The sequence below is a fragment of the Caenorhabditis remanei genome, chromosome IV (assembly GCF_010183535.1).
Source record: "Caenorhabditis remanei strain PX506 chromosome IV, whole genome shotgun sequence".
NCBI classification, from domain to species: Eukaryota; Metazoa; Nematoda; class Chromadorea; order Rhabditida; family Rhabditidae; genus Caenorhabditis; species Caenorhabditis remanei.
The window spans coordinates 21762456-21789261 of NC_071331.1; the positions used below are offsets into that span (position 1 = coordinate 21762456).

General features: G+C 38.4%; 2 protein-coding genes across 2 annotated transcripts; both read right to left on the bottom strand.

Moving 5' to 3' along the window:
- Window positions 1–919: 919 nt before the first annotated feature.
- On the bottom strand, window positions 920–1348 carry GCK72_015673 (uncharacterized protein; the record flags this gene model as incomplete). Its single annotated transcript, XM_053731058.1, has 1 exon — window positions 920–1348. The coding sequence occupies one exon, from the start codon at window positions 1346–1348 to the stop codon at window positions 920–922; it is 429 nt and encodes a 142-aa protein (XP_053585830.1).
- Window positions 1349–17945: 16597 nt separating this feature from the next.
- On the bottom strand, window positions 17946–23174 carry GCK72_015674 (uncharacterized protein; the record flags this gene model as incomplete). Its single annotated transcript, XM_053731059.1, has 4 exons — window positions 17946–18229; window positions 22613–22719; window positions 22768–23075; window positions 23142–23174. The coding sequence occupies 4 exons, from the start codon at window positions 23172–23174 to the stop codon at window positions 17946–17948; spliced, it is 732 nt and encodes a 243-aa protein (XP_053585831.1).
- Between the last annotated feature and the right edge of the window lie 3632 nt (window positions 23175–26806).

Sequence of the window (26806 nt, forward strand, 5' to 3'; positions counted from 1 at the left end):
TCAGTTTTTGCTCTTGAGACCTGGTATTCGAGAAAAACAAGGTCAAAATTCGGCAAAAATGACAGATTAAACAAATTTTTTGCAATTTTCAAATCTTTGTAACTTTCTGAAAACATAACCAAATTTTTTGATTTTTGGACAGTCAGACATTCGGACACACCGACAGACAGATAGACACCAAATTTGCGTTTTTGATACAGCATTAGGCTGATAAATCTTTTTTTTTTCAACGAAATTTTCGAACAAAATAAACAATTTCAGCGTTTTTTTTTTTCAAATCTCTCTAACTTTTTGAAAACTCAACCAAATCTTATGATAAATATAACTTTGAAGGTCTTGACTTAGTTCTTCATATAAACTACGTTCTAAGGTACTTGGAACCTCAAGCCTCAAGCATGTGACCTAAAAAGGTAATAATAATGTCCTACTTTCCCCAACTTTGACCTCGTTTTTCTCGAACATCAGATCTCGAGGGCAAAAACTGAATATATATTTGGAATCAACGTGTTTTCAGCTTTCCAATGACATAGGTCTCGGCCCATAACTCCGAACTGACTTCATGACCTTCCCTAGTTAGAGATTCTATCGGAATGAAAATAAAGGTCATATAGTAACAAACGTAGACAACGTTTTACTAAACAATTTATTAGCGGACTTTAAGTTTACAATGAATGGAATGTGAGCAACAAGAGGGAAAGTGGTCTCGGGTGATAATTGGTGCCAATGTCGGGAAATGCGGAAGACGAGAGAGCTGAAGAGGGGGGAGACGGCTGGGGAAGATAGGTTTTTGACCTGAAAATAGACTCATTCGGTAAGTAAAACATTCCTTATGGGTCTATCAAGGAAGCTTAAGGTTTTCAATGAATGCAAAATACAATAAATCGGTTCGCAGATGCATTTAGCAGAATTTTATTTTAGACTAGGAATGTACTGAGTAGATAGTATCAGGTGACAAATTCTTGAGTCGTTTGAAAGAGGACACTTCGAGAGCTTTCCTTGTTAAACATACCTCACGCAGATATCCCGGATAGACAGTTTCGGCTAGTTGTCCCCATTGGCGGATCACATCGATGCTGATTGGATGAATTGCAGATGGGAAGGTTGCGGCCGGATGTCTGCTTGAAATGTGACCGGCACATCGGGATAAGTTGTCAAAATGCAACCAGCATACAGGGCATGTTCTGGCTTTTTTCATGGGATTCGAGCAATGCATGAGATAAAACATTGGTTCAGGTATGGCCGGTGGCGGGGGTGTAATACCGTAGCAATACGTGTTGACCTTCGAATGCGGGGTCTGGAAAGTGCAATGAACACTCCCGACAAAGGGATCTCCTTCTTCTTTCTCCATTGTACTCCTCCTTTCCCATTGTTCTCCATCCTTGTACTCCCTCCACGTCTCCAATTCCCTCGTCTCGGACCGGTGTTCCTTGGTGGGCTTCGTCTTGGGAAGCGTCTTCTTGCCGGGCTGCGGATTCTGAATGGTCCTCTGCCTGCCGGAAACTGCGCCATTGATCTTAGAGTGGATCTGGAAAATTTTATGTTTTTAGTTTCTTCCGACATGACTTTTCTTTGGCAATTTTCTTCTTTTGGAAATTCATTGTTCGCGAAAATCGAAAAATCCATTTTTGAACTTCCGCGCAAATGATTTCCCGAGGTAGCCCAAGTGCGCTCTACTGCTCTTCTTGCAGTCCCCATCCTGCTCGTTGTCTTGCTGGGTTTGATGATTCTCTGCCTTGCGGCTTTTGTCGTGTATTTGATGACTCGTGGCCGATCGGTTGGATGTGTCGATTTCGACAGCGATATCGAGAGTGGAAAAGCGATCTTCCACGACGAGGCAACTATCTGGAAGAAGTTGAAGGATAAATTTGTTAATTGAGGATCGCCGTTCCCAGGAAAATTAGATTTTTTCCACATGTTTCCCTTCTCTGATCTCCTTTCTAAATCTCTCAACTTTTATTGTTACTTTTTTACTGCACTAATCTTATTCTTTTTGAGTTTTCTATGTTCAATTAAGCTAGACCTCTCTCCTTGTTCTTGCCTTCTCTTTCGTCGGGTATTTGAGGAGTGCCGATTTCCCCAGAATCTCTAGAAAATTTTTTTCTGAAAATCAACTGAAAATTGGTTTTTTCAAGTGGTCCTAAAGATATTTCGCGGCCAAAAAAGTGAATTTTTGGTGGTGCGAGGGTATGAAAAGTGATAGGTTTATGAAAATTTTTGTCTGGGGGTTACTTTGGGTTTGGAATCGATTGGCATTCACAGATTTTTGATATCTTTTCTGGGTTTTCCAGAGCCCCCAAATTTGAGGGGGGTCCTAAAGATATTTCGCGAACTGTATCCCTGGTCTGTATGATCCATTAAAAGTTATCTTGTGGGACAGTTAGTTTTACTATGACACACTCTCAAAGGTTGGCGTTTTCAACTGAAAAAGGTAGCACCTAATATACTTTTGAGCGGTACTGTAACCCTGTTTCATAATTTTTTATTTCTCTTTTTTATGAACTTCTACTTTATTTTCTGTTTATGAACTTTTTATTTCTATCCCTTAAACAAATTTTCATGAATCTTTTCAATTCTGGGTATTCAATAATATTTTTTGAAAGCAGTTTCAGCTAACTTACCTGCCAATCTCAGTGCTCCATCAAAAAGATAACATAAATAACAGTAAAAATAGAAAATACTAGAAATCAATAATAATCAAGTGATAAAAGAGGGGACCTGCATAGCCGGTAGCTGGTCTTGAAGGCGACAAATAAAATGATTGTGGGGAAAAAGAAAGAAAAGAGGAAGGAAGATAGTGGCTGACCCCCCCTCCCAGATTCTCTTCTACTCGTACACTGTCTCTGCGACAAGGAGCACACTCATTAATCTCCAGTGCACCAGGGTATTGGAGAGGACACCTCCACGAGTAATCTGAGAACAGTTGTAGGGTCGGGACGACTGCTCGGAGCATTTGGAGGGCAAGATGTGCACAATTAAAAGTGTCGAAGAAAAAGCGTCAATAACTTGTCAAGAATTGGCGCCAAAATTTGAAATGCAGAGTTTATTTTGAATTTTTGCTAAAAAGACCAAGTTTTTGAAGTTTACAGTCTGTCTGTGTGTCTCTTTGTCCGAAACAGAGTTGAGCGGAATGCGGTTTTTGAGATGGCGGAAGGCGGAAGGCGGAAGGCGGAATGAACATTTTTTGGGCGGAAAGCGGAAGGCGGAAGGCGGAATTGAAAAATATCGGCGGAAAGCGGAGAGCGGAAGGCGGAAGGGAAAATTTTTTGGCGGAAGGCGGAAGGCGGAATGGAAAAAAATTCCAAAAGGCGGAAGACGGAATACAATGTCGCTTTCAAAAACACGATTTTGGTCTTATTTTGTAGTAAAAAACACTACATAGTTTAAATTTGTGTTAAATTTTGTTTTTAGGTGATCAAATTTTTCAAGCTGAGGAAAAAATCTTTAAACAGCGGAAGGCGGAAGGCGGAAGGCGGAAGACGGAAGGCGGAAGACGGAAGGCGGAAGGCGGAAGGCGGAAGGCGGAAGGCGGAAGGCGGAAGGCGGAAGGCGGAAGGCGGAAGGCGGAAGGCGGAAGGCGGAAGGCGGAAGGCGGAAGGCGGAAGGCGGAAGGCGGAAGGCGGAAGGCGGAAGGCGGAAGGCGGAAGGCGGAAGGCGGAAGGCGGAAGGCGGAAGGCGGAAGGCGGAAGGCGGAAGGCGGAAGCGGAAGGCGGAAGGCGGAAGGCGGAAGGCGGAAGGCGGAAGGCGGAAGGCGGAAGGCGGAAGGCGGAAGGCGGAAGGCGGAAGGCGGAAGGCGGAAGGCGGAAGGCGGAAGGCGGATCAACTCTGCTCCGAAAATGCGTCGAACTGTGTTTTTGAGGACAAACCGACACACAGACAAGCAGTGAAAGTTTAAAAATGTCCGCCTGTGTGTCTGTATGTCCACAAAAACGCTAAAAATGAAGTTAAGGCCCGGATAAATAGTGCCGAAATTCAAAATTCAAAAATTTTCGATTTTTTTTTGCAAATTTTTGTCAAATTTTTGACTATGATTCAGAATTAGAAGATAGTCTGGGAAATCATTGAACATTTTTGATGAAAAATTGAAAACATTTATTTTTTTTAGTTCACCGCTCTGTTCTTTAAGACGATAGCAAATAGTCAATGATATTTCTAGCTCAAATTTGTATATCGATTAAATTGAAAAAAATAGGGCCCAAAGTATTGAAAACTGAAAGATGCATCTGAAAAAGTCTGTAGAATCACAAACAAATAACTTTATGTGTGAAAATAATGGTTTGACTACAATAATTTTCAATATGATTCGTAGAATCGAAATTTTCAGATGTTCCGTGCCTTCTTGTGCCAATTGAAACATGAATGTTGCTGGATACGCTTTGAGTTCTTTCTTTTTCGTTCTCTAAAGTTATTGATTATGATATACATACAATACCGGACAAAAAGCTTTTGTCTTTTTCAGCTGAAAATGCCCAGCTTTAAGAGTTCGTCATGGTAAAACTAACTGTCCCACAAAGTAGATATTTATGGTATCAAACAGACCAAGAGTAGATCTTTATTTTTGTAGTTGACAACTTTTTTGTACGGACACTCCTTAGCAAGTTACATATTGAGAAAATAATTTCTATCTCAAATCGACCAATTTCAGTGCAAAATAGTGCGATTTTTAAGCTGTCGTCTTAAAATTACCATAACTCTCTAGGGATAGCTTGTACAAAAAAGTTGTCAACTACAAAAATGAATCTCTATTCTTGGTCTGTTTGATACCGTAAATAGTTATTTTGTTAGACAGTTAGTTTTATCATGACGAACTCTTAAAGTTGGGCATTTTCAACTGAAAAAGGCAAAATTTGATAGCTCCGGTACTGTATCTTGAGTGAAAGTACAAAACTTACCAGCATGAAGAAATGAGTTGGAATCTAGACGAAAAACTTTCTGATCATTTGATGAACTTCATCTCCACAGATCTTTTGACGGTTCGAAGCTCAATTTCTTCGGTAAACGGCAATTCCATTTCTCCCCAGAAAATTCGGAGTACACCAAACTGAAATTATTGAGACAGTTATATCACCGGGGACGAGTCTAAAAATAACTCTTTTTGACGTCTTTGTTAGCATCATCTTGATTTGATCCCTTGCTTCCAGAGACGCGTTTGGGTTCAGACGTTGCCACGAAGCGTAAGCCGAAATACAGCAAATTTGTGAATTCACGATGATAATCACTCAACATCGGGTTATAGTAGGTCCCGAAAGACAAAAGTTCAATAGAAACCTAGTTTCTGAGAATCAATTCAAATTTGTGAATTCACGATGACATTGGTTACATCCGGCGTGTTGAGAGTCTTGTTGTCACATTGTTTGTGGAAGGACTGGCAACAAATTGAACAGTCAAGCATTTCTTCATAGTTCCGGTCCATCGCCAAATATTGATCCGAGAATTTCCAGACGCTCATTCTGAAAAATCTTATTCATAATAATTTTTCTAGGAAATACCGGTTTTTTTGTTGCGTTTTTCTCTTTTTTTCATGGCGCCCTTGGCCCATTAATACCAAAAAATTGAGAGGCCGGTTGGGGCGCCATTGGCGCGTTTTATCACTGAAAAACGGAAAAGCGCGAGATACGGCTAGGGGACGCCTTTTTTCAATTTTCAAGATTCTTTCACTTTGGACAAACAGACACACAGTCATGTCTATCTGTGTGTCTGTTTGTCCAAAAATTTTGATTTTTTGACCAAATTTTTGCATTTTCAGAAAAAATTCGCAGTTTTCCCCTTCTTTTTGGATATATGTATGTTGTTCGGCCATGTTTTAGTCATTTTCAGTCGGTCTGTGCGTCTGTTTATCCGAAAACTTGTCGAAAATAGACACACCGACACACAGACAGACAGTGAACGTTGGAAAACGTCGGTCTGTGTGTCTGTATGTCCAAAATTAAACAAAAAATGCTTGAAGTTCTCTGAAAACAAGTAGCATGACCGTTTTCTACAGACCTCGTTCATGATATTTTTGATTTTTTGATTTTTTGACACCGCCCACTTTTGAAACTTGGGACGCGGAACTGTAGAGCTTTTTTTCAGCAAAAAAAATAGAAAAACATTAAACTTGGGCGGCGCCGAAATCTCTAGGCCGGAACTTTTTAATTTCGATGATACCACTCACCTCCAATAATCAGCAGAATCAATAAAAATAGAAAAAAAACTAGAATTCAAAAAGAATCAATAAAGAAGAGAAAGAGATCGGCCCGCATTCCGTTAGCAGTGCCTTGAATACAACTGAATTGAGTATTGGGAGAGAAAAGAAGAAGAAAGAAGAAGGACAGATGGGGAGAGGGGGCTGGCCTTCAGACTCTCTTCGTCACATACACTGTCTCACCATGACTGTCCAAAAGTGGGAGGAGGGGCAGGGACCGCGAAGAGTCTAGTTTTTCTTGAAACTGCGAAGTCGATGACGGACGGGAAAGCCGCGAGGCACGCTAGTAGATCTTTATATCCGACAGCCCTGGCAAAGAGGAACCCCGGGAATGGAGAAATTTGTGGATGATGTTGAGGCTTGCTTGGTAACAGCTCTCTACAGATCATCGCCCTGCAACCACGCAAACTAGGGGGATCTGCGGATGATTCAGTACTAAAATCAGTACTGTAGAGAAATAACTGTACCTTGCTTGACCATACCCGAGTTGTGGGAAAGTTATTTGCGCATGTCTAGACAGTGCATGTGACGAGGAGGGTTATGGGTTTTGAAGGTCAGGGCAGCGCCTCTCTGTCCCCTTCCCACTTCTTTTCGCCTTCACACAATTCATTTCTATGTCTGACAGAAAGCAACCTCATAATGCAAAAAAACATATTCTTGAATTTTCAAATTCTTTTTTAAGATTCCTTCAAAAACAGTAATTTTGGATTTAATCGTTTCTTTATTCCACTATTCAGAAAACCAGATTTCATCACAATTTAGTAACAATCAGTCAGTTATTTTTATTTATTTTTGAGTTGTGCATTAATTACAAGAAAAAGAGCAAGATAACAGGCAGAAATAAAACAAAACAGGAAAAGAAAAATCAAGTCAAATGGATGGGAAAACAGGAACAGGAAGAAAAGGAAAACAGGATAATAGATAGACTGTATGGTTTTTGGGAAATGGGAAGAATAGGGGCTGACAAGTAGTAGGTGACGTTCATCATCTCATTTTTGGTCCAGTCGGTGTCATTTGACAATTACTGTATATCGAGTTGGACGAACGGTTCCCTGGAAAACACATTTTAGTTTAGAACAGACTTGTCACGGGCCCGGGGTTCAAAATTTCGAAATTTTTTGTTTGTTTTTTTCCAAAAATGACGAATGTTTGCGTATACTTCAGAATAGTCTAAAATTCGCTAGTTATGCATCACGAAAAACTGAAAAACATATTTTTTCTGATTTTAGCCGTATTTTTTCACAGTTAAAACATAAAATACACTCACCGCTCAGGCTCCAGAAGTACTCCGAAAAATAACAGCAAAAAATAGAAAATACTAGAATTCAAAAAGAATCAAAAGAAGGAAGATAGAGACTCGCATAGCCGGTAGCGTGTCATTCGAAGGCAAATGGAGAAATTGTGTATTGGGAGAAAAAGAGACAGAGGGGGGGGGGGGGACTGACCTTCAAAACCCATGACTCTCTCCATCATGTGTACTCTCTCGACACGCGCAAAAAACTGTCCGAGAGGTGAGAGAGACAGGCAGAGATGCCACAAAAAGTGAAACACCAAATTATTCATCTGAAACTTTCTGCGTCTCTCTATCCCTCTCTCCCTCCCAATATGTGTCCCCATCATTCATTCCCTTGTTTTCCCATGGCCGGTATGTGTTCTGGCCTTCCCGTTTTTGATTTTCTGTGAATTTTCTATGTTACGAGTGGCACTTCTGTCATTTGGTACAATTATTACGTATCTGGATCAAAATATCTCCTCGAAACCGCATTTTATGCTTTATGGAGACGTTGATGCAGACGAAACATATACATGTGGCGATGAAGGTATGTAATAGAATTAGAAGCCACTAGGTTTGCGTTCATTTTCAGCGTGACGATTGGCCCAAATTCAAGTTCATCTAGATTTGTCTTCATGGCAAGGCGGTGTATACAAAAGGATTGCTGGAATCAAAAGATGTCTCTCTTCGAATTGGATGAGCTGATTATTCTTCTCTAAGAAACCGAAGCCATCATCAACGATCGCCCACTCAGAACAGTGAATACGGACTCGGATTTTCAACCTCCGCGACCATATTTTTCGTTCATAAAAACAAACGACGAACTAAGTTACTGTTGGCTGACGAGAATTTTGACGTTTCTTCCCTTGCCAATACGTATGCGACTTTTGTAGAAAGCTGGATGAGCCTGAGCTCCATCACTGCAAAACTACGACAACGATGGAACAAAAAGTATCTTCAACTACTTCAAGAAAGAACTCAAAAGGAACATTGTCAAGATGCTAAAACCGTTCAGATGATGTCTCAATTCAATGCTACTGTCCTCATCGAAGACGACGGTCACAAGTCATGACTCGGATAACAGAAGTACGATTAAGATGGATTTTTGTAGTGTAGTTAGTTATGGTGATATTCTAGAATCTATAGGGTGATAATTTATGACAATATGTATATTTATTGCACTGTTGGCTTATATGATAATCAATTGGTGTATAAGTCAGCGATGTAACTGTTATTATGTACTTCTTTTGTAAATTGGGATTTCTTCTCTCTGCTGGACTTATATATATATATTTTTCCCAATAAATTGGAATTATACATTCTTAAAGAGTGTTCGAGTTAATTCTTTGATAAATCAAGAACCACAAACTGACACTAAAAAGCTTTTCAGTGTTAAAAAAACATAACGTACCGGAAGAAACACTATTTCTTCTATTGATGAAAACGTCGTTACATCCGAAGAATATGAGGATGGTCTGGAAGGAATTGGAATCACTCCAAATATGATCAAAGTAACGGCGTCAAAAACTTTGGTATGTTTTCATTCGGTATTATAGTGTTACACACGAAAATTTTGAAGAGCTATGGCTTCCCCGAGTTTTCCGCCAATAAAATAGTTATCGAAACTCTCCCACTCCGCCGTCTTACACATTCATGTAGAGGACTTGAAGGTGTTTCAAATAATTTTTTAACGATCTTGTTGTGATAAAATTTTTGTTTTTTGTGCGACATCCACTATCTTGACGATGTTCGCGAAAATTTCAGCTTCTGAGCTCTGCTTCACATTCTCGACCTTGTCAACGTCTTTATCAATTTCAGCAATTGGTAATAACAGGACAAGAGAAGCTATATGTAGATCATAATATGTATAGTATTCCATCCCACAGAAGTCAATGACATCCTGCATACAAACATACACCTACAGGAAAATTATGAAGTCACACCTTAATTGAAGGCCAGCTTAATAATCGTTTCCATCCGAAAATCGGTTAAGTCGATTATCTGAAGGTTTGTGAATCAGGAATCGTATGAATGTCAAGTCTTCATAGAGGCTGTGTGATGCAACAAACTCGGTGAAAACGTGGATGTGAGCAAAAATAGGACCTACAAAAAATCAGTCAAAACCTTTTTTTCTAAAAATATCGGAAAATTTTTGAAAAAAAACGTGTTTCAGTACTGAATTTCTGATCCGGGAGAAATATTTCCGGACCGTTGCAAGTCGCGCGTTATGTGTCCAAGTATCTGATTTCATTAAACGAGGACCGTTTGGTTGAAATAGCGAAAAGGGAAAACCGTTTTGTTGATTTGTTATAAAAAAACAACAACATTTACGAAAATAACAAATTTTACATAAATTATCTTCACATTCTGGGAGAAATGAGACATTCAAATTTGGACATTTAAAAAAGGAGGAAATCAATCAATCGGTTATCATAAGAAAGTACTTTTCGGATTCTTCGTTTGCGCCTCCGCGAATTGCGACAGATGAAGTCACGATAGTCATTTGGGAACCTAGACATCATCGCGTCCAGAACTGTATCCGCAATAAGTGGCTTCAATAAGGAGACGTGCATCCGATCATCAACAATCATCGTCGTTTTCCAGACCCTTCTCACAAGGGAAGTCTTTGGAGACGCCACTTTCAAACGACCTATAAATTTGGACATAGGTACATTCGACTACGCATATTCCATTTCTGCAGTCAAAATCTGCTAAATGTCTCTGTGAGCCGAGTTATGAGCTCTCAAACTTTTCATATGGTTAAGGTTTTTCACACGGAACTCCAAATCGGCGAATAGTGAACGCAAACGTGTTCACCTTTTTTCAACGTACGAGTGGTTCAGTGGTAGTGGGCCAGTGTAGGGGGAAGTAAGGCCATGGTTCGGCCCCGACCCTACTTTTTTCTTTTTTCGCTTCTTTATTTTCTCGTTCTCTCACTTCATAAGTAACTGCAGTGAACTTTGTGAGGATTTTTCTAATAATATGGAAACTATCTTTGTGAATTTTCGTATAATATTCGTCATCCCTGGAATAGACATTAAACTGTATTTGCTACTGATAATGTGTTTTTCTATACTTTTTGAAAATTATGTAATCACTCTCGCCGTAAAAATCTTTTACAAAGAGAAAAAAGCGATAAAATAAAGAAGCAAAAAAAGAAAAAAGAAACCATGGCCTTACTCGGGGCCGAACCATGGCCTTACTTGCCCCTACACTGACCCACTACCACTGAACCACTCGTACGTTGAAAAAAGGTGAACACGTTTGCGTTCACTATTCGCCGATTTGGAGTTCCGTGTGAAAAACCTTAACCATATGAAAAGTTTGAGAGCTCATAACTCGGCTCACAGAGACATTTAGCAGATTTTGACTGCAGAAATGGAATATGCGTAGTCGAATGTACCTATGTCCAAATTTATAGATCGTTTGAAAGTGGCGTCTCCAAAGACTTCCCTTGTCAGTAATCCCGTATTCTCTACACATATCTTGATATTTGCCAACCTCCATCATGTGATACGGCTGCATCTTTGGAAATATTAAATTCAATTCTTGTTGGTGCCCTTGTATAACCCTTCGTGGTTCTTTTTAATGTCCACAATCTTGATGAGGATGGTATTCATGTCGAAAAAGAAACCCTGAAAAGATACGTAAAATAGTGATTTTCAAATACATAGTAATCAAGGTTATTACCTTAGTAACCAATGCGAAACCCGAGATTTCATTGACGACTTCTTATTTTGAGGAATACGGAACTCTACTCTATTCAAAATTGGCAATGAGGGACTGAACTAGCATCAATGTTATCTGAGAGCGACTGATCCGTCATTTCTCATAGATCTTTCAGTTCCAATAATGAATCCAGGATCGTCCACAAGCTGTAAACTCACCGAATGGAATTCAGTCGCTTGGTTATTGGAACTTACGGTCAACAATATCTTATCATACTCCTCGAGGATTCTTTTTGATGTCGACAAGGGGGCTGTGGTGTTGATGGTGCCAAATCTTAGTGGCCCGGGATATGATCACCGAATCCCAGTTTTTGATAGATGTTTAGATGTGGAACTGAAATTTCCAAGTTAGTAATAATGAATGTTAACACAGCATCAAGTTGAGTTTTTGGCAAACTTGTCACAATTTGAAAAAATTGAAGTTCTCTTTGAAAAAAAGAATAGTTTTTGACTAAAAATTATCAAAATTCAATCAAAAGGTGAATACATATGTAATTTAATTCAAACACTTTACTCTAAACTTTTGATATGTTTTAGAAATGTTTGTTTGAAAAATGAGTACCCACTGTTGAATGTGGGCTGGCCCGATGTTCGACAAGTCTGGTTACAATCGAGATCATCTAATGCAAAATTTCTGAATTATCGAAAGTTACATCTCGTATTTTTCGTGATCATCAACCATACGGTCGAATTTCTAAATTGGTTGACATTATGAAGGATGTGAGCTGAATGTTCGGATTTTTTGAATGCCCTACTTTTAACAGTACTGGCCATGAAGAATGCGACACTTGCAGTTTTTAGAGGAAAATTGTCAACTTTGAGAGTGTGACACGACCTCCCTGATAGTTTCACAATATCGATAGTTTATGAACTATACAGATCACAAATAGAGCTTCATTTTTGTAGTTGACAACTTTTTTGTACGGGCACATCGTAAGAAATTACAGGCAGTCTGTGTAAACAGCTCAAAAACCTTTCCTTTTAACACTGGAAAAGGGCAACAATTGCGAGAAATTACTTTGACGATTGATAACTTCTTAGGATGTGCCCGTACAAAAAAGTTGTCAACTGCAAAAATAAAGCTCTATTTTTGATCTATACACTCCATAAACTATCAATGTTATGAATCTATCAGGGAGGCCGTGTCACGCTCCCAAAATTGACCATTTTCAACTAAAAACAGCAAGTGTCGCATTCTTTATGGCCATACAATATGATGTAACCAAGCTAAAAATGGTTTAAGTTTCAAAATAAGAAAACGAAACTAACTCATCAAATTTTGAGACAGCATATTTTCTTATTCGTATAGTTTCCTTACGACAAAGATACCAATCCTCCCATATCCATCAATTATACCCACCTCAAACAACGGATCCAGTAGTGTTTGACCAGAAATATTAGGAAAATAAAGAATACTATTTAGAACTCAAAAATAATCAAGGAGAAAGAGAAAAAGCGACGCGCATAGCCGGTAGCGTGTCTTTGAAAGCAACTGAATGAATTGGGTATTGGGAGAGAAAAGTAGATAGAGGGGGAGACGAGGCTGACCTCTAAACTCCCTGAAACTCTTCGTTGAGCATACTATTTTAACATGCGTGAATAACTGTTTGAGGGGTGAGAGAGAGAAGGGACAAGTATTCCATCCCCACAAATGCCAAATGGCCTGCATCACACACATATACACACCTACGGACCCTTCTTCTCTGCGTCTCCTATCCTTCTCAGATTTCCATTACCGATGGCGTCACAATTCAAAGAGTGACCACACCATAAGGCTCTATTAAGTAAAACAATATACTTAACCCGATTTTTACTTAGGAATAAAGAGAAATTGATGTTTAATCAGAGATGATTGACATAAAAAAAGTTTATTGTAGGAATAATTTTAGAAACCAAAAATTGCATTTTTAATAATATACATTTATTCACTTTGTGCGGCCCGGTCGTTTTCTTGATTGCAGTTTCCTCTTCAATCTCTGAAAATATTAATTTGATTTAATTAGAATAATTAGAAGTAGATCTGAAAATTAGTCCAAACAAGTCACTACAGGTTTCAGACTAATTTCTAGACCTGCCAACAAAAACAATACTAAAAATTGAAGAACCCGATATATTTCAATCCAAATAATTTCACTGGGTTTTTGTTTTTTAAAGCATTTCTTTCGCACTACAATACTCGAATACTCACTTTTTTGCTGGCATCAACGTTTTCCTCAAGTCTGCAGTCCTTCTCAACTTGAAAAATCAATTGTCCTTCCAGATAGTCCTCCCTCTTTTTTGAGTGGCTTGCAGTGATCTCGAGAAAGCATGCCAAAGTCAACAGCATTTCGGAAAAGTTAATTTCCAACATGTTCTTTAGACATGTGAACACCTTGGTCGCCACCATTGCCAGCTTGCCGTCGAGGATCGTGGTGGTCCAGAATCTTCTTCTTCGCATCCGGCGTTCTGGAAAATGTCTCTGTGATTGGACTTTTGGTTGGAATCCTTGCTGTCAGCTTGACTTCGATGGCCATATCATCCGGCATCACGAACTCATCAACGACGCCACTGTAATTAAGTAATTAGTATAATAATTAAAAAGGAAATTTTTTGTGTCTGCGTCCATGTTGACTTACAGTTCTGGAGATCCTCGGTATTCAGCCGCATACAAATCTTGTGGAATTCTCCAAAAATAACAGAAAAAAAAGAAATAAAATACTAGAATTCAAATAAAATCAAAAAAAGGAGAAAATGACGACGCACATACTGGTAGTGTGTCTATGAAGGCAACTGAATGAATTGTGTATTGGGAGAAAAAAGAGACAGAGAGGGGAGGGGCGGACCTCTAGATTACCTGCGTCTCCTCGTTGAGTATACTATCTCAACATGCCGAAATGTCCGAAAAATGAGCGAGAGAGAGAGAGAGAGAGGCAGAGATCCTCATAAAAGTAATAACCTTGCACACACATACACTTCATATAGTCTGTCTCCTCTCTGCATCAACATCTGGTAATTGTTGGAACAAGAGGAGCTGTACGTAGAGACCATATTATCGGATCACGAACACTTGCGAGGGGGCGTTAAAGGCATATTGTGGTCTGTTGTGATATTTTCATATCATAATGTACGAGTTTCGGCGTGTTCATTTTCATAGTTCAAGAATTTTTTTTTGAAAGTCAAATATCGATAGAAAAACACTAAAAACTATCGAAATCAACGGCAGAAATAGCAGAATACTGAAAAAATCAACGGAAAGTTGGGTGAGCGAGAATTTTCCAAAAATTTCACTTCTGTAAAGTTGTTTTTTTCAGTATTCTGCTATTTCTGCCGTTTTTTTCGATAGTTTTTAGCATACATGTCAACGGGCCGAAACGGCCCGACATGGACCGGAGCGGAACTCGCGTAAAACTCAATGTAATGAGCTTAAAAATGTACCAAAATGTAGATCTCAGCGAGTTCTATCTCCGTGTCCTACTACGGGCCAGATGGCTATTCGTTAATGTGCCGCGGGCCGGGCTAGAAAGGCCTTTTTGACGATTTTCGCGTTTTTTGGCACTTTTTCCCGGCCCGCGGCACAATAACAAATAGCCATCCGGCCCGTAGTAGGTCACGGACATAGCACTCGTCGAGATCTACATTTTGGTATATTATTTTTTAGCTCATAATATTGAGTTTGACGCGAGTTACGCGCCGGCCCGGTTTGCAAGTATGCTCTGTATCAACATCTGGTAAATGTTGGGACAAGAGGAGCTGTGCGTAGACCATATTATCGGTTTACGGTTTACTTGCGAGAGGGCGTGAAAGGAGGACTGAGGTCATAGTTTTTTTATTTCGTATTCTGATACTTCAGAAAATTCTGAACAACTTTCATCATTGGAGCATATGCTAAAAATCGCTCTAAATGCCCTAAATTCACGTTTTTCCCGGCTCAAATTGAGCCTAGGTGGAAGAATTTTCTCTTTTCCTTCGTGTAGTCCTCTCGGACCAAATTATTTCTTTTTATTTCTCGATTTCTTGTTTTTCAACAAAATTTCGTGTTTTTTCATCTTATTTTATGATATGAATTGAAAAAACACAAAAATTAGGCTCCTTTTGACCCGGGAAAACGGGAATTAAGGGCGTTTAGAGCGATTTTTAATTTTCTGAAGTATCAGAATCTGAAATAAAAAAATATGACTTCAGTCCTCCTTTAAAGGCGCATCTGGTTTGTTTGAAATGATCTCAAAGCTCTCAAAAAAAGACAATGCCGTCAGTATTACTTTATTTTCAAAACATATTTTTTGAAATCAGTACATATCGATAGAAAAAAATGCGTGCTTTCCGCGATGGATCCTATATGTGAAAGTGTGCATATAGCGTCCTATATGTGTCCCCAAATGAAACGTGGACCGCGCGTGTTGCGTATATGTGCTGTCGTCTTTTCTGTGTACTGGCCGCGCGTGCATCCATATAGCATCCATATACGTTCCATATATGGTCCATATTTGAGCCTAGCGGCCAGCCGCCGCAACGACGCTCCGGAATTACACGTGGGCGTGTTGTTTACCGTAAATCGACGCGACATTATTTTTTATAAGTCCGGGCCCATTTTCTCCGTTTCTCGAAGTTTTTCAGCGAATTTCTTAATTATTTTTGCTGAAAACAGATAATGACAAACTTCAAAAGTAAAAATAAAAATATTTAAATTTGCGGAAATTTCTTTTTTCAATAGAAAACTTGTCGTTTTCTCAAGTAACTTTGAGTTTTACTTTATGTTGAGAAGTTCGATTCTTGTGTTTTTCTTTACTTCGGTATGATAAGAAATCATATTTTTCAGGTGGATTTAAAGGTAAGAAAATAAGCAGTTGTCATACCGAAGTAAAGTCAAAATACAAGACTTCGAATTTCATCGACGGGTATAATTTTTTTTTCAGAGTTCAAAGAAAAGCTCGAGCATCAAAAATTGTTCTATAACGCCAATCTAATTTTTTATTTTATATGAAATCCCGTGTGGTTTTCAATTTTTCACGAAATATTGCCATTATCTGTTAAAAAATGAAGAACTTTGAAAAAAAAACGGAGAAAATGTACAAGTCCGAGAAATGGAAAGTGAACAAGTTGAAAAAGGAAAAATAAAACAACATTATAGCATTACATAACAATCACAACAATGAATTAGGCCTTTCTAGTGTTTCATACAGAATAATCAACCAAATACGGTTGGTAGAATTAATGCTGATGTGCTATCCATATACGATCCATATGCGCCACACGCTTTTCGGCCGACCGCGCGTGGATCCATATGGACACATATAGGACACATCCCTGATTCTTTCTAGCTGCATATACGCCACCGCGCGATCACATATAGGATCCACAGCGGTTCACCTGTGTGCAACAAGACTGTAAAAATGAATTGTTTCTCTATTCAGACTCAATCAAAAACTGTCACCTCGGCTTTAACTCTTCATAGACAATTTCTTGCCTGAAATTTTTGATTTTTGATCCGATTATTGGTTTTTGCTGGAAAAAAACAACGTTTTGAGGTAATTAGGAAAATTGCAATCTAACTCACGTTTTCAATTCTCTTCCTTGGGGATAATTTTCAAACTCTCCCGTTCTGTTGGAATTATTTTCAACGAGTTTCTCAAAATCTTCTGCTAAAAACACCGAGTGGGCATGCCAGTTTTTTCTCTCCTTTGATTTTTGCGCGTGCCGTTATATTTTTCAACTGTCTCCGAGAGAAATTTTGTGATTTCAAAAACACTTTAAAATTAAACGGAAAAACTTTTTTAGACCTTTTATACGCTGATCAAGAAGTTACTAATCGCGCCGCTTCTAATCAGAACCAAGAAAGAGCACCGGTATAATCATATTCATGGATTCTGAATACAGATGGGGTGTCGTTATAATACAGGTGCCGTTCTATTACAGGTGCCGTTATAATACAGTATTTACGGTAAATAACTCCAGAAGTTTATAACAGCAAACTATGGAAGACAGTAAAGCAAAATCTGTATGTTTCGTACAGCTCCAAAACGACACCAAGATCGTAAACGTCCTAGCCATAAAACTACTAGTCGTAAAAACGTACTAATCATAAACATTGGTTGGTGAGAAGATGTCAATAAAAATGATAAAGACACCACAAGAACGAACATGGAACACAATCCCGAGAAAATTAAAAAAAACAGTGCTGACAGAAAAGTAAGCTAACTCATTATTCATCTAGGTACATGATGAACGTCGGAGTTGGAAACACCTGTAAAACCGGTGCGGATATTTTGAGAAAAACAAGGAAAAAGTGTGTTATCAGGGAAACAAGGTTATACAACCTGGGAAAACGGAATAAAAGAGCATAGCGAATAAAGACGCAGAATGGTAGGAGTGTCTCAGCTAAGGTCGACTGAATTGCATCCAACTTCTAGATTACCACCTTCCGTAGGCCGACTTCTTGTACCTCGAGAAGATTAGTGATGTTTCGATTGTCTGCCACCACTCGTTCCTCCAAAGATTTTATTTTCGCCATAATCTCATCTTTGTGATGCTCAGTCTTTGATGGTGGCGCCAACCTTTCAACTATAACATTTTAAATCACAATGCTATTCAACATGAAACACTGAATTGTGCGCCCCTTCGCAATATTTACACGATGGCGCGTTCCTGCAGTTTCCTTTATGCTTTTTAAGGCAATTGATACAGCGTTGAGACTTCATCGCAACCTCTATCTTCTGAGCTGCACTCAACTTGGTGCATTCAAATTGATGGTGCGCCTGTTGGCAGGTTTCACAATGCATGAGAGATTTCACAATGCATTCTTTTTCTCAACTTGCTGCTCCTGACTTGGTCTCTTCGTGGCCTTTCTTGTCTCGGCGATGATTGACTGGATCTTCTCTAGTTGCAACACAATTTTCCTCATCCCGACTTCTTGCACCTCGAGAAGATTAGTGATGTTTCGATTGTCTGCCACCACTCGCTCCTCCAAAGATTTGATTTTTTCCAAAATCTCCTCTTTATGAAGTTCCGCCTCAGCCTTCGACGGGGGTGTCAAGTACGTCCCGTTGTCGTCCAATCCAGAGTCATCTAGATCTGGAATTTTCCATGTGTTTCTCTTCTAAGCTACAGTATTTACTCTTTCTGATAATGTATATTTGACCTGATAACTAGACTATGTTTTCACATGTTTAATGAAATCTTTTAGTATATAATTCTCATAAATTTATTATATCGGCACAGTTCTTACAACTGCGCTCCACCGAAATACCCTTGAGAAATGCCACTTTTTCTCTGAGTCTCTCAATTTCGCACACTATTTTCTTCGATTTCGGTAGAGCGCAGTTGTAAGAAGCGTATCATGCTAATATCTCTATGAAATCTATCCAGTACCCCTTCTGAGGGTTATGTACTGAGCTTCCGGTTTTTTTTTCAAAATTTCTCGTCAGATTTCTGTTGACCTTCCAACTTAACCAAAATTTCTCAGTAGTTTTCTGGCCATATCTTTTCCTAACCTAGTTGATTAGTAATTTTTGATATATCCTCCATAGGTGTATCGGACATCGGAGCTGCGCACTTTTCAGATTTGGAAATATGCAGGAGTGAGTTTTCCGCTTGTTTTGCCGGTCTTTACTCCATAAACAATCAATATTGTGAGACTATTGGGGAGGCCGTCTTACACTCATAAAGTTGACCATTTTCAACTGAAAACCGGATTTTCAAATCGAAAGATTTTTTAAAATAAAAAGTTTTTTTTCCCGGATTTTCAAATCAAGGTATCTCAAAAAAGTTTATGCAAAACGGATATGTTTCTGCTGAAACACACAATTTTTGGTTATTTCAAACCGTAAAACATAATTTTAAGACAAAAGATTTTTCGGCTGCAAAAAAAAAATAAATTTTCAGTAGTTTTATACCCGAAAAATGAGATTTTGACTACATTTAGCGAGAAAATTAGAAAAAAAAACCGATTTGACAACTGAGATGTTTAGTTTTTTGGGTTTTTGGCATTAAAACAATGCAATTATTGGCGATTTCTGGATCAGAAAATTGTGAAAATTGATCAGAAACCATTTACCAGCTTGAAAAACACAATTTCAGACATTTTTTGAGTCGAAAATCGTCAAAAATCGTATTTTTCGCATAAAAACCCAGCAAAATTCTTTTTTCTAGGTTTCACGCCGGAAATACTGCAAATAAAAGTACCAGTGTCAAAAATTGTTGTTTTCCCCAAAGCGTATCAAACATACTCACCTCAACCAATGGATCCACTAGTGCTGCATCAAAAATAACAGAAAAATAGAAAATATATGGTTAGAATTCAAGAATAATCAGGAAAAAGAAGAAATTGCACCGCATTCAGTAGCAGGGCCTTGAAGACAAATGAATTGTGTATTGGGAGGAAGAAGGGGAGGGTGTTGACCTCCAGACTCTCCTCGTTATCTTTCTACATGCTGCGTAAATAACTATCCGATGGGTGAGAGAGATAAGGGGGACACAGAGTACATGACCTTTCCCCATGCGTAAACATGCACAGTGATCTCCTCTCTGTTTCACAAGGGAAGTATTTTGGAGACGCCACTTTCAAACGATCTATAAATTTGGTTATAGGTACTTTCGACTACGAGGAGCCCATTTCTGCAGTAAAAACCTGCTAAATGTCTCTGCGAGCAGAGTTATGAGCTCTCAAACTTTTCATGTGGATAAGCTTTTTCACATGGAATTCCAAACGGACCACATATTTGTGTTCCCCAGCGGTTTACATGTGCTCATACATTGCAAAAATGAGAAAATCTTGTGTACACTAATCTCCAATTTGGAGTTCCATGTGAAAAAGCTTAACCATATAAAACGTTTGAGAGCTCATAACTCGGCTCGCAGATACATTTAGCAAGTTTTGACTACAGAAATGGGCTCCCCGTAGTCAAAAGTTCCTATGACAAAATTTATAGTTCGTTTGAAAGTGGCGACTCCAAAGATTTCCCTTGTCAGCAACCGACGATAACGATCATAAGAAATCAGAGATGTTCGACGCATACCCTCCACATAAATCGCTTCAAAACTTCGTCACACTATTTGAAAAAAACCTGGTAGTTCAAACTGATGCTGCAAACGTGTACAGTAGCGAGCATACAGTACTGGCCAGAAAGAATGTGATAAATGCAGTTTTTAGTTGAAAAAAGTCAACTTTGTGAATGTGTCACAGCCTCCCTGATAGTTTCACTATATTGATTGTTTATGGAGTGTATAGATTTAAAAAAAAAGCTTCATTTTTGTAGTTGACAACTTTTTTGTACGGGCACATCGTAAGAAGTTACAAGCGGTCAATGAAAACAGCTCAAAAATCTCTCCTTTTAGGACTGAAAAGGGGCAACAATTTCGAGAAATTACTTTGATTGCCTGTAACGTCTTAGGGTGGGCTCGTACAAAAAAGTCATCAACTACAAAAATGAAGCTCTATTTGTGATATATACACTCCATAAACAATCAATATTGTGAGACTATCAGGGAGGCCGTGTCACACTCACAAAGTTGACCATTTTCAACTATAAACTCCAAGTGTCGATTCTAAATGGTGTATGCTTTCCAATCCTGGTTCCACCGAATGCCGCCAGAAAAGATGATGATACAGGACACGTGCTTTTTTCTTCCTAAGAAAGTAGTAGTGAGTATGTGTGCCGTTTTTCATAAAAGTATATACATAATATTTTTACAAATAAAAGTTCCAACAAATGCTTTATTCATTTCAAATGAAAAAATTATTAATTCAATAAAGTTTAATATCCATGTAGTAGGTGACGTTCCCCCCAGTATTGAAGGTTTGATACAAAACTTTCTGTTGTTTCGATTCCATACAGTAGGTGCAGTTGTGTCTAAAAGTTTGGGACGTTTTGAAACCGCTTGTTTCGAAACCACTTCCAGATAGTCCATCTCCAAATGCTCTTAATGCCGTATCTATATGGGTACACTGTCTGGTCCAAGCTTAGTTGTTGGGAGGGGAGTAAGGCTGAAAATGAAAATGAGGTTTAATAACGGGGTCTGGGACCGTTTAAATCTAGTTTCGAAACGTCCCAGTTTTAAAACGCCGCAAAAAAACGGGATAAAACCAAAGAAACATATCGAATGGAGGACCTGTTTTATAGAGGAATGCAAATCGAATTAGGACGGTTCCCCCAGGACGGAGAGGGCTCTTGGGAAACTGAGATTATAGTATTGTGATTTTTGAAACTCCTTATAAGGGAAGTCTTTGGACACGCCAGTTTCAAACGACCTATAAATTTGGTCAATGGTACTTTCGACCACGGGGAGTCCATTTCTGCAGTCAAAACCTACTAAATGTCTCTTCGAGCCAAGTTATGAGCTTTCAAACTTTACGATTTTTCACATGGAATTCCAAATCGGCAAGTAGTTTAAGCAAGATACTCTCATTTTTACGACGTACAAGCACAGGTGAACCGCTGGTGGCGTATATGTGGTTGATTTGGAATTCCATGTAAAAAAGCTTAAAGTTTGAGAGCTCATAACTCGGCTCAGAGAGACATTTAGCAGATTTTGACTTCAGAAATGAACTCCTCGTGGTCGAAAGTTCCTATAACAAAATTTATAGGTGGTTTGAAAGCGGCGTCTCCAAAGAATTCCCTTGTTAGATTTTAGATTTTCAGTTTTCTAATAAACCCTGTCATGAATGTTTATGCTGAACTAAATTGAGATGATCTAGAAAAATGCGGTTTTTGACGATTTCTTACTCAGAAAATGTCTGAAGGACGCTGAGAAATCTTTTTTGTGATTTTCTGACTAAAAAATTGTCAAAAATCTCAGAAATCAAAGTTTTCTTGCAGGCAAAGAGACCTACATCCTCCCATATCCATCAAATATATATACTCACCTTAAACAATAGATGTACCACCACACACTCCAATTAAAAAAAATAGTGGCTAAGGAAGAGAAGACAGTGTTAATTGCAACAGTTTTCAAAATTTCAGGAATTTTAACCTTCTCGGTATTTCAAAAGCTCCTATCTCAAACGTGGGCGGAGCTAGAGTATAGTTATCAACTACAAAATTGGTCATCGTGAAATTTGCTTTTTGTAATTAACAACTTTTTTCAAGCACCTCTCATTTTTGAGATATGAGCCTTTAATGTACCAAGACAACCATAATTTCGCTTCAAATTGAGAATTTGAAAATTTTAATGGCATAGTCAAATTTAACTTGTTGAGAGCTTTCAGAAAAATACTCACAAGTTTTGGTTTAGAGCATTTTGAATTTTTGAGATTCATACTCGGGTTACTGTAGTTTTCGTGGTGGGACCCAACTTGCTTCAAGCCTAGTCATGATTATACTCATTCAAAGCGTCTAGACAAGCTGAATCTGGAAATATCAGTTTCATGAGTCTCACACAACAACGAGAGACTTTTTGGGATATATATATATATATATAATCACAGCTGTGAACTAATTTCATAAAACAATTTATTACGATAAGATTGCGACGGCAAGTTTTCCAAGAAAGAAATGGTGATGGTGGCAGTTTTTCTGTTGAGTTTGAAGGCAATGATTGTGGTAGAATCTTTGTTGCACTTTTTACTGAAAAAATAAGATTGATTACTAGATATATTTAATAAGAGAACTCACCGAGTGAACTTCTCCGTGATTTCATCGATATTTCTGCCTTGTTTTCCATATGGGACCACTTTCCGAATCCTCTCCCAATTTTTTTCTTTGCTGTATAGAACTCGTCCGTTTGTTTTGCATTGCCAATCCTCATTCCATGTTTTACTTGCATGACGTACTGTAGGAGAGTCAGATTTGATTCCAGTGGAATCTGAATCAGTATTCGGAGTACCCGATGCGTTAGTTGGTCTGGATGATGTGAGAGTCGAGTTTTCCCCATTTTTGATGTTGCTGGAGCCACGTCTCCACTGGAGGAAGAATTGATGCCTCTGAAGATGTTGTCGGGTGCAGAAGTTCCTGGCTTTCTGGTATCGTCAGAATCCACCAATCAAAACTTCATCTGATGGAGTGGTAGGTACATTTCTCATAGTAGCAGATGACTCGATAATGATCACATCTTGGTAATTTTCAGATTATTCTGAAAGACATTTACTTCTTAACACTAGTATTTTTGTTTGCAGTATTTTCGGCTTGTAACATTGGATTTTGGTGGTTTGTTATGCGAAAAATGCGATTTTTGACGATTTATGACTCACTAGGTCAAAGTTACGAAAAACAAGGTCAAAGTTTGGAAAAATGACAATTTATCACCTTTCTGACTCGCGAAAATTTTTTTGATATTTTTTTGCGATTTTTTCGCGTTAAAAAGACAATAACTTGTCATTTTTCCGAACTTTGACCTCGTTCTTCTTGAATACCAGACCTCGAGGACAAAAACTGAATATATATTTGGAATCAGCGTTTTCTCAGCGTTCAAATGATATAAGGCACGACCAATAACTCCAGACCGAGTCCATGACCTTCCCTAGTCAGAAAATAATGAAAATCTATACTTGCAACGGGCCGGGCCGGGTCACAGTACAAAAATTTGAAAAATGTTTCAATTTTTTTGCAAAAAAGTCGACATTTTGACTATGTTTTTACATTTCGATAAAACACAAGTGTACATAGGATTTTTGATGAAAATTTCAAAAAATTTCAAAAAATTTTGTGTAAAAATCGTGCACATTTTTTTGCTCCGGGCCGACCGGGCCGGGCCGGGCTTTAATTTCAAAGCGTCAAAAACACAATTTCAGGCATTTTCTGAGTGAGAAATCTTCAAAAATCACAGTTTTCGCATAACAAGACACTAAAATCCTAGAAAAGCATTGAAACAATATTTTTTCTCAAAATCTTCATTTTTAACTGAAATTATGTTGATGAATTAAAAAAAAATAATTTAAAAGAAAAAAGAGTTTTCGGCTGCAAAAATAATTTTTCAGTGATTTTTCCCTTGAAAAATGAAATTTTTAACGATTTTTAGCCTGAATTTGACTTTTATATGCTAAAAGCTCTCTTTATACCTTTTCCACCCAAATAACTTTCGAAAAGCCAAATTTTTGGCTAGAAATAACAAAAAATTCCAATTCTTCAGCCAATTTTCAGTCAATTTCATCCATTTCATCACTCAGATTTCAGATGACCAATCCTCCCAAACTCATCAAACATACTCACCTCAGACAAACTACAGCAGAAATAAATGCATAATATATTAGAATTCAAAAATAATCAAAAAGAAGAAAGAAATCGCCCCGCATTCAGTAGCAGGGCCTTGAAGACAAATGAATTGTGTATTAAGAAAAAAAGAGAAAACAGAAAAAGGGGGGCGCTGACCTACATACTCTCTTCATTAGGTATACTCTCTCTCGACATGCGCAAAAAAGGAGTGTCCTAAAAAAAGAGTGTTCTGCACGTATTCTCCATTTCACAAATATACATCTTCTGGCGCCTTATTCTCTGCGTCTCCAATTCTTCTCATTTGGACACGAGGCACAATTCGTAGTTATGGTGACAAAAAATGTGTTCACTGGTCACGACTCAAAAAAATATATATACTTGACCAGAAAAATACATTTTCTCAGAATTCACTTGCGGAAAAAGAAGAAAAAGAGAAATGGATGCTAAATCAGAAATCAGACGTATTGGGGATCCGAAAAGACCGACCAAAAAGCGTTTGAATACCAATTTTTTCAACTTTTGAGATATTTTTAGTGAAAAAATCGAAGTTCCCGCCCATTTTTCAACGTTTTTTTTTCATTTGGAGTGATTTTGGAATACGGATTACGGTAGCGCCGATTCTGCGGAAAAATCAGATTTCACGAGAATTTGTGTAGTTGAGCTGGTGTTATGGTGATAAATAATTTGTTCAATGACCACACCACAAGGGACAACATTCAGTACCGGACAAAAAGGTCATCAACTTTGGCTATTTTCAGTGGAAAATGACCAACTTTGAGAGTGTGCCATAGTAATTCTGAATGTCACACCATAAAAATTTTTAATGAATCATAGAGATTAAATGTAGAGCTCTATTTTTGTAGTTGTCAACTTTTTTGTACGGACACTCCCTAGAGAGTTATGGTCATTTTAAAACGACAGCTCAAAAATCGCACTGAAAAGAGTCGATTTGAGGGAGGAATTACTTTGTCGATACGTAACTCTCTGGGGAGCGCCCGTACAAAAAAGTTGTCAATTACAAAAATAGAGCTCTACATTCAATCTATATGTTTCATTAAAAATTTTTATGGTGTGACATTCAGAATTACTATGGCACACTGTCAAAGTTGGTCATTTTCCACTGAAAATAGCCAAAGTTGATGACCTTTTTGTCCGATACTGTATATTTTTTGTACTCTGAAATTATAGGTAAATTGAGACACAACAAGACGTTTATTCAACAAATATTAAATTGAGCTAGAAAAACAAAATAATGCACGAGATTTCGATCTCTCCAAGTGCAGTTAAAATTGTGCGAAGATTTTTTCTCTTGATTTCTTCCGTTTTCATGTTTTTTTTTCTCAATTTCAGAATCCTTTCCGCTACCAGTAGAATTTTCCAATTCGAGTTGGCGTATTCCGGTGGTCAGCTCTTCCACACGGTTCGTGCAATCGAGTTGTCGATTTTCTCAATAAGAGATGCGGAATTCTCTCGGATCCTGAAATTTTGCCCGGATTAGTACTATTTTTGGGAAAATTTATGCATTTCTCCAAAGTTATCCAAATTTCTATACTTACAAACTATACTTAGCCTTATGTGTTTCGAGTTTTTTTAAACACAGAAACGTAAAATTCAAATTTCTAAGTTTTTTCCATACTTGCAAACCGGGCCGAAACGTACCGACACAGACCGGCGCGTAACTCGCTTCAAACTGCGTTTTATGAGCTGAAAAACATACCAAAATGTAGATCTCAGCGAGTTCTATGTCCGTGACCTACTACGGGCCTGATGGCTATTCGTTAATGTACCGCGGACAGGGAAAAAGTGCCAAAAGACGTGAAAATCGCCAAAAAAGCCATTCTAGCCGGGCTCGCGGCACAATAACAAATAGCCATCCGGCCCGTACATAGTGGGCCACGAAGATAGAACTCGTCGAGATCTACATTTTGGTATATTTTTCAGCTCTTAATATTGAGTTTGATGGGAGTCGGCCCGGTTTGCAAGAATAGTTTTTTTTACTCCGAATGAGATCAATTTTTATAAATTCGCAAACCTCGGATTGCTCAGTTTCGATTGCATTGGGAACTGACTCAACATCTAAAACAGCTGCCTGTGCGGAAACGACGTCTTCAGCTCCAACCAATCTATTCTCAGCACCTTCTAATCCGAACCATCGTCACTGCTACTCTCGTCGTCCATCAGAAACACCGGCTGAGTAGATTCTCTGAAACTATAATTACATATTTAGTGAACACATTCACATATGAATATCAAATCTCACCTCGTTGAGGTTGCGCGATGGAACATACTCGGCATTGAGTGACCCGTTCTCTCGGTGAAAACGCGGATGTGCGCACGTGGTGTCTAAGAAAGAGGAGCGTTATGATTATGAAACATGTAATTGAATATTACCTGGTCAGGATAGAGAGATGAGTAAGTGTTCTCGGAGATCTTGGCCGAGCGAGACACTGAAAATGATTATTTGGGGTTTTTAGATTGTAAGAATCAGAAAAGTGGCTTTAAA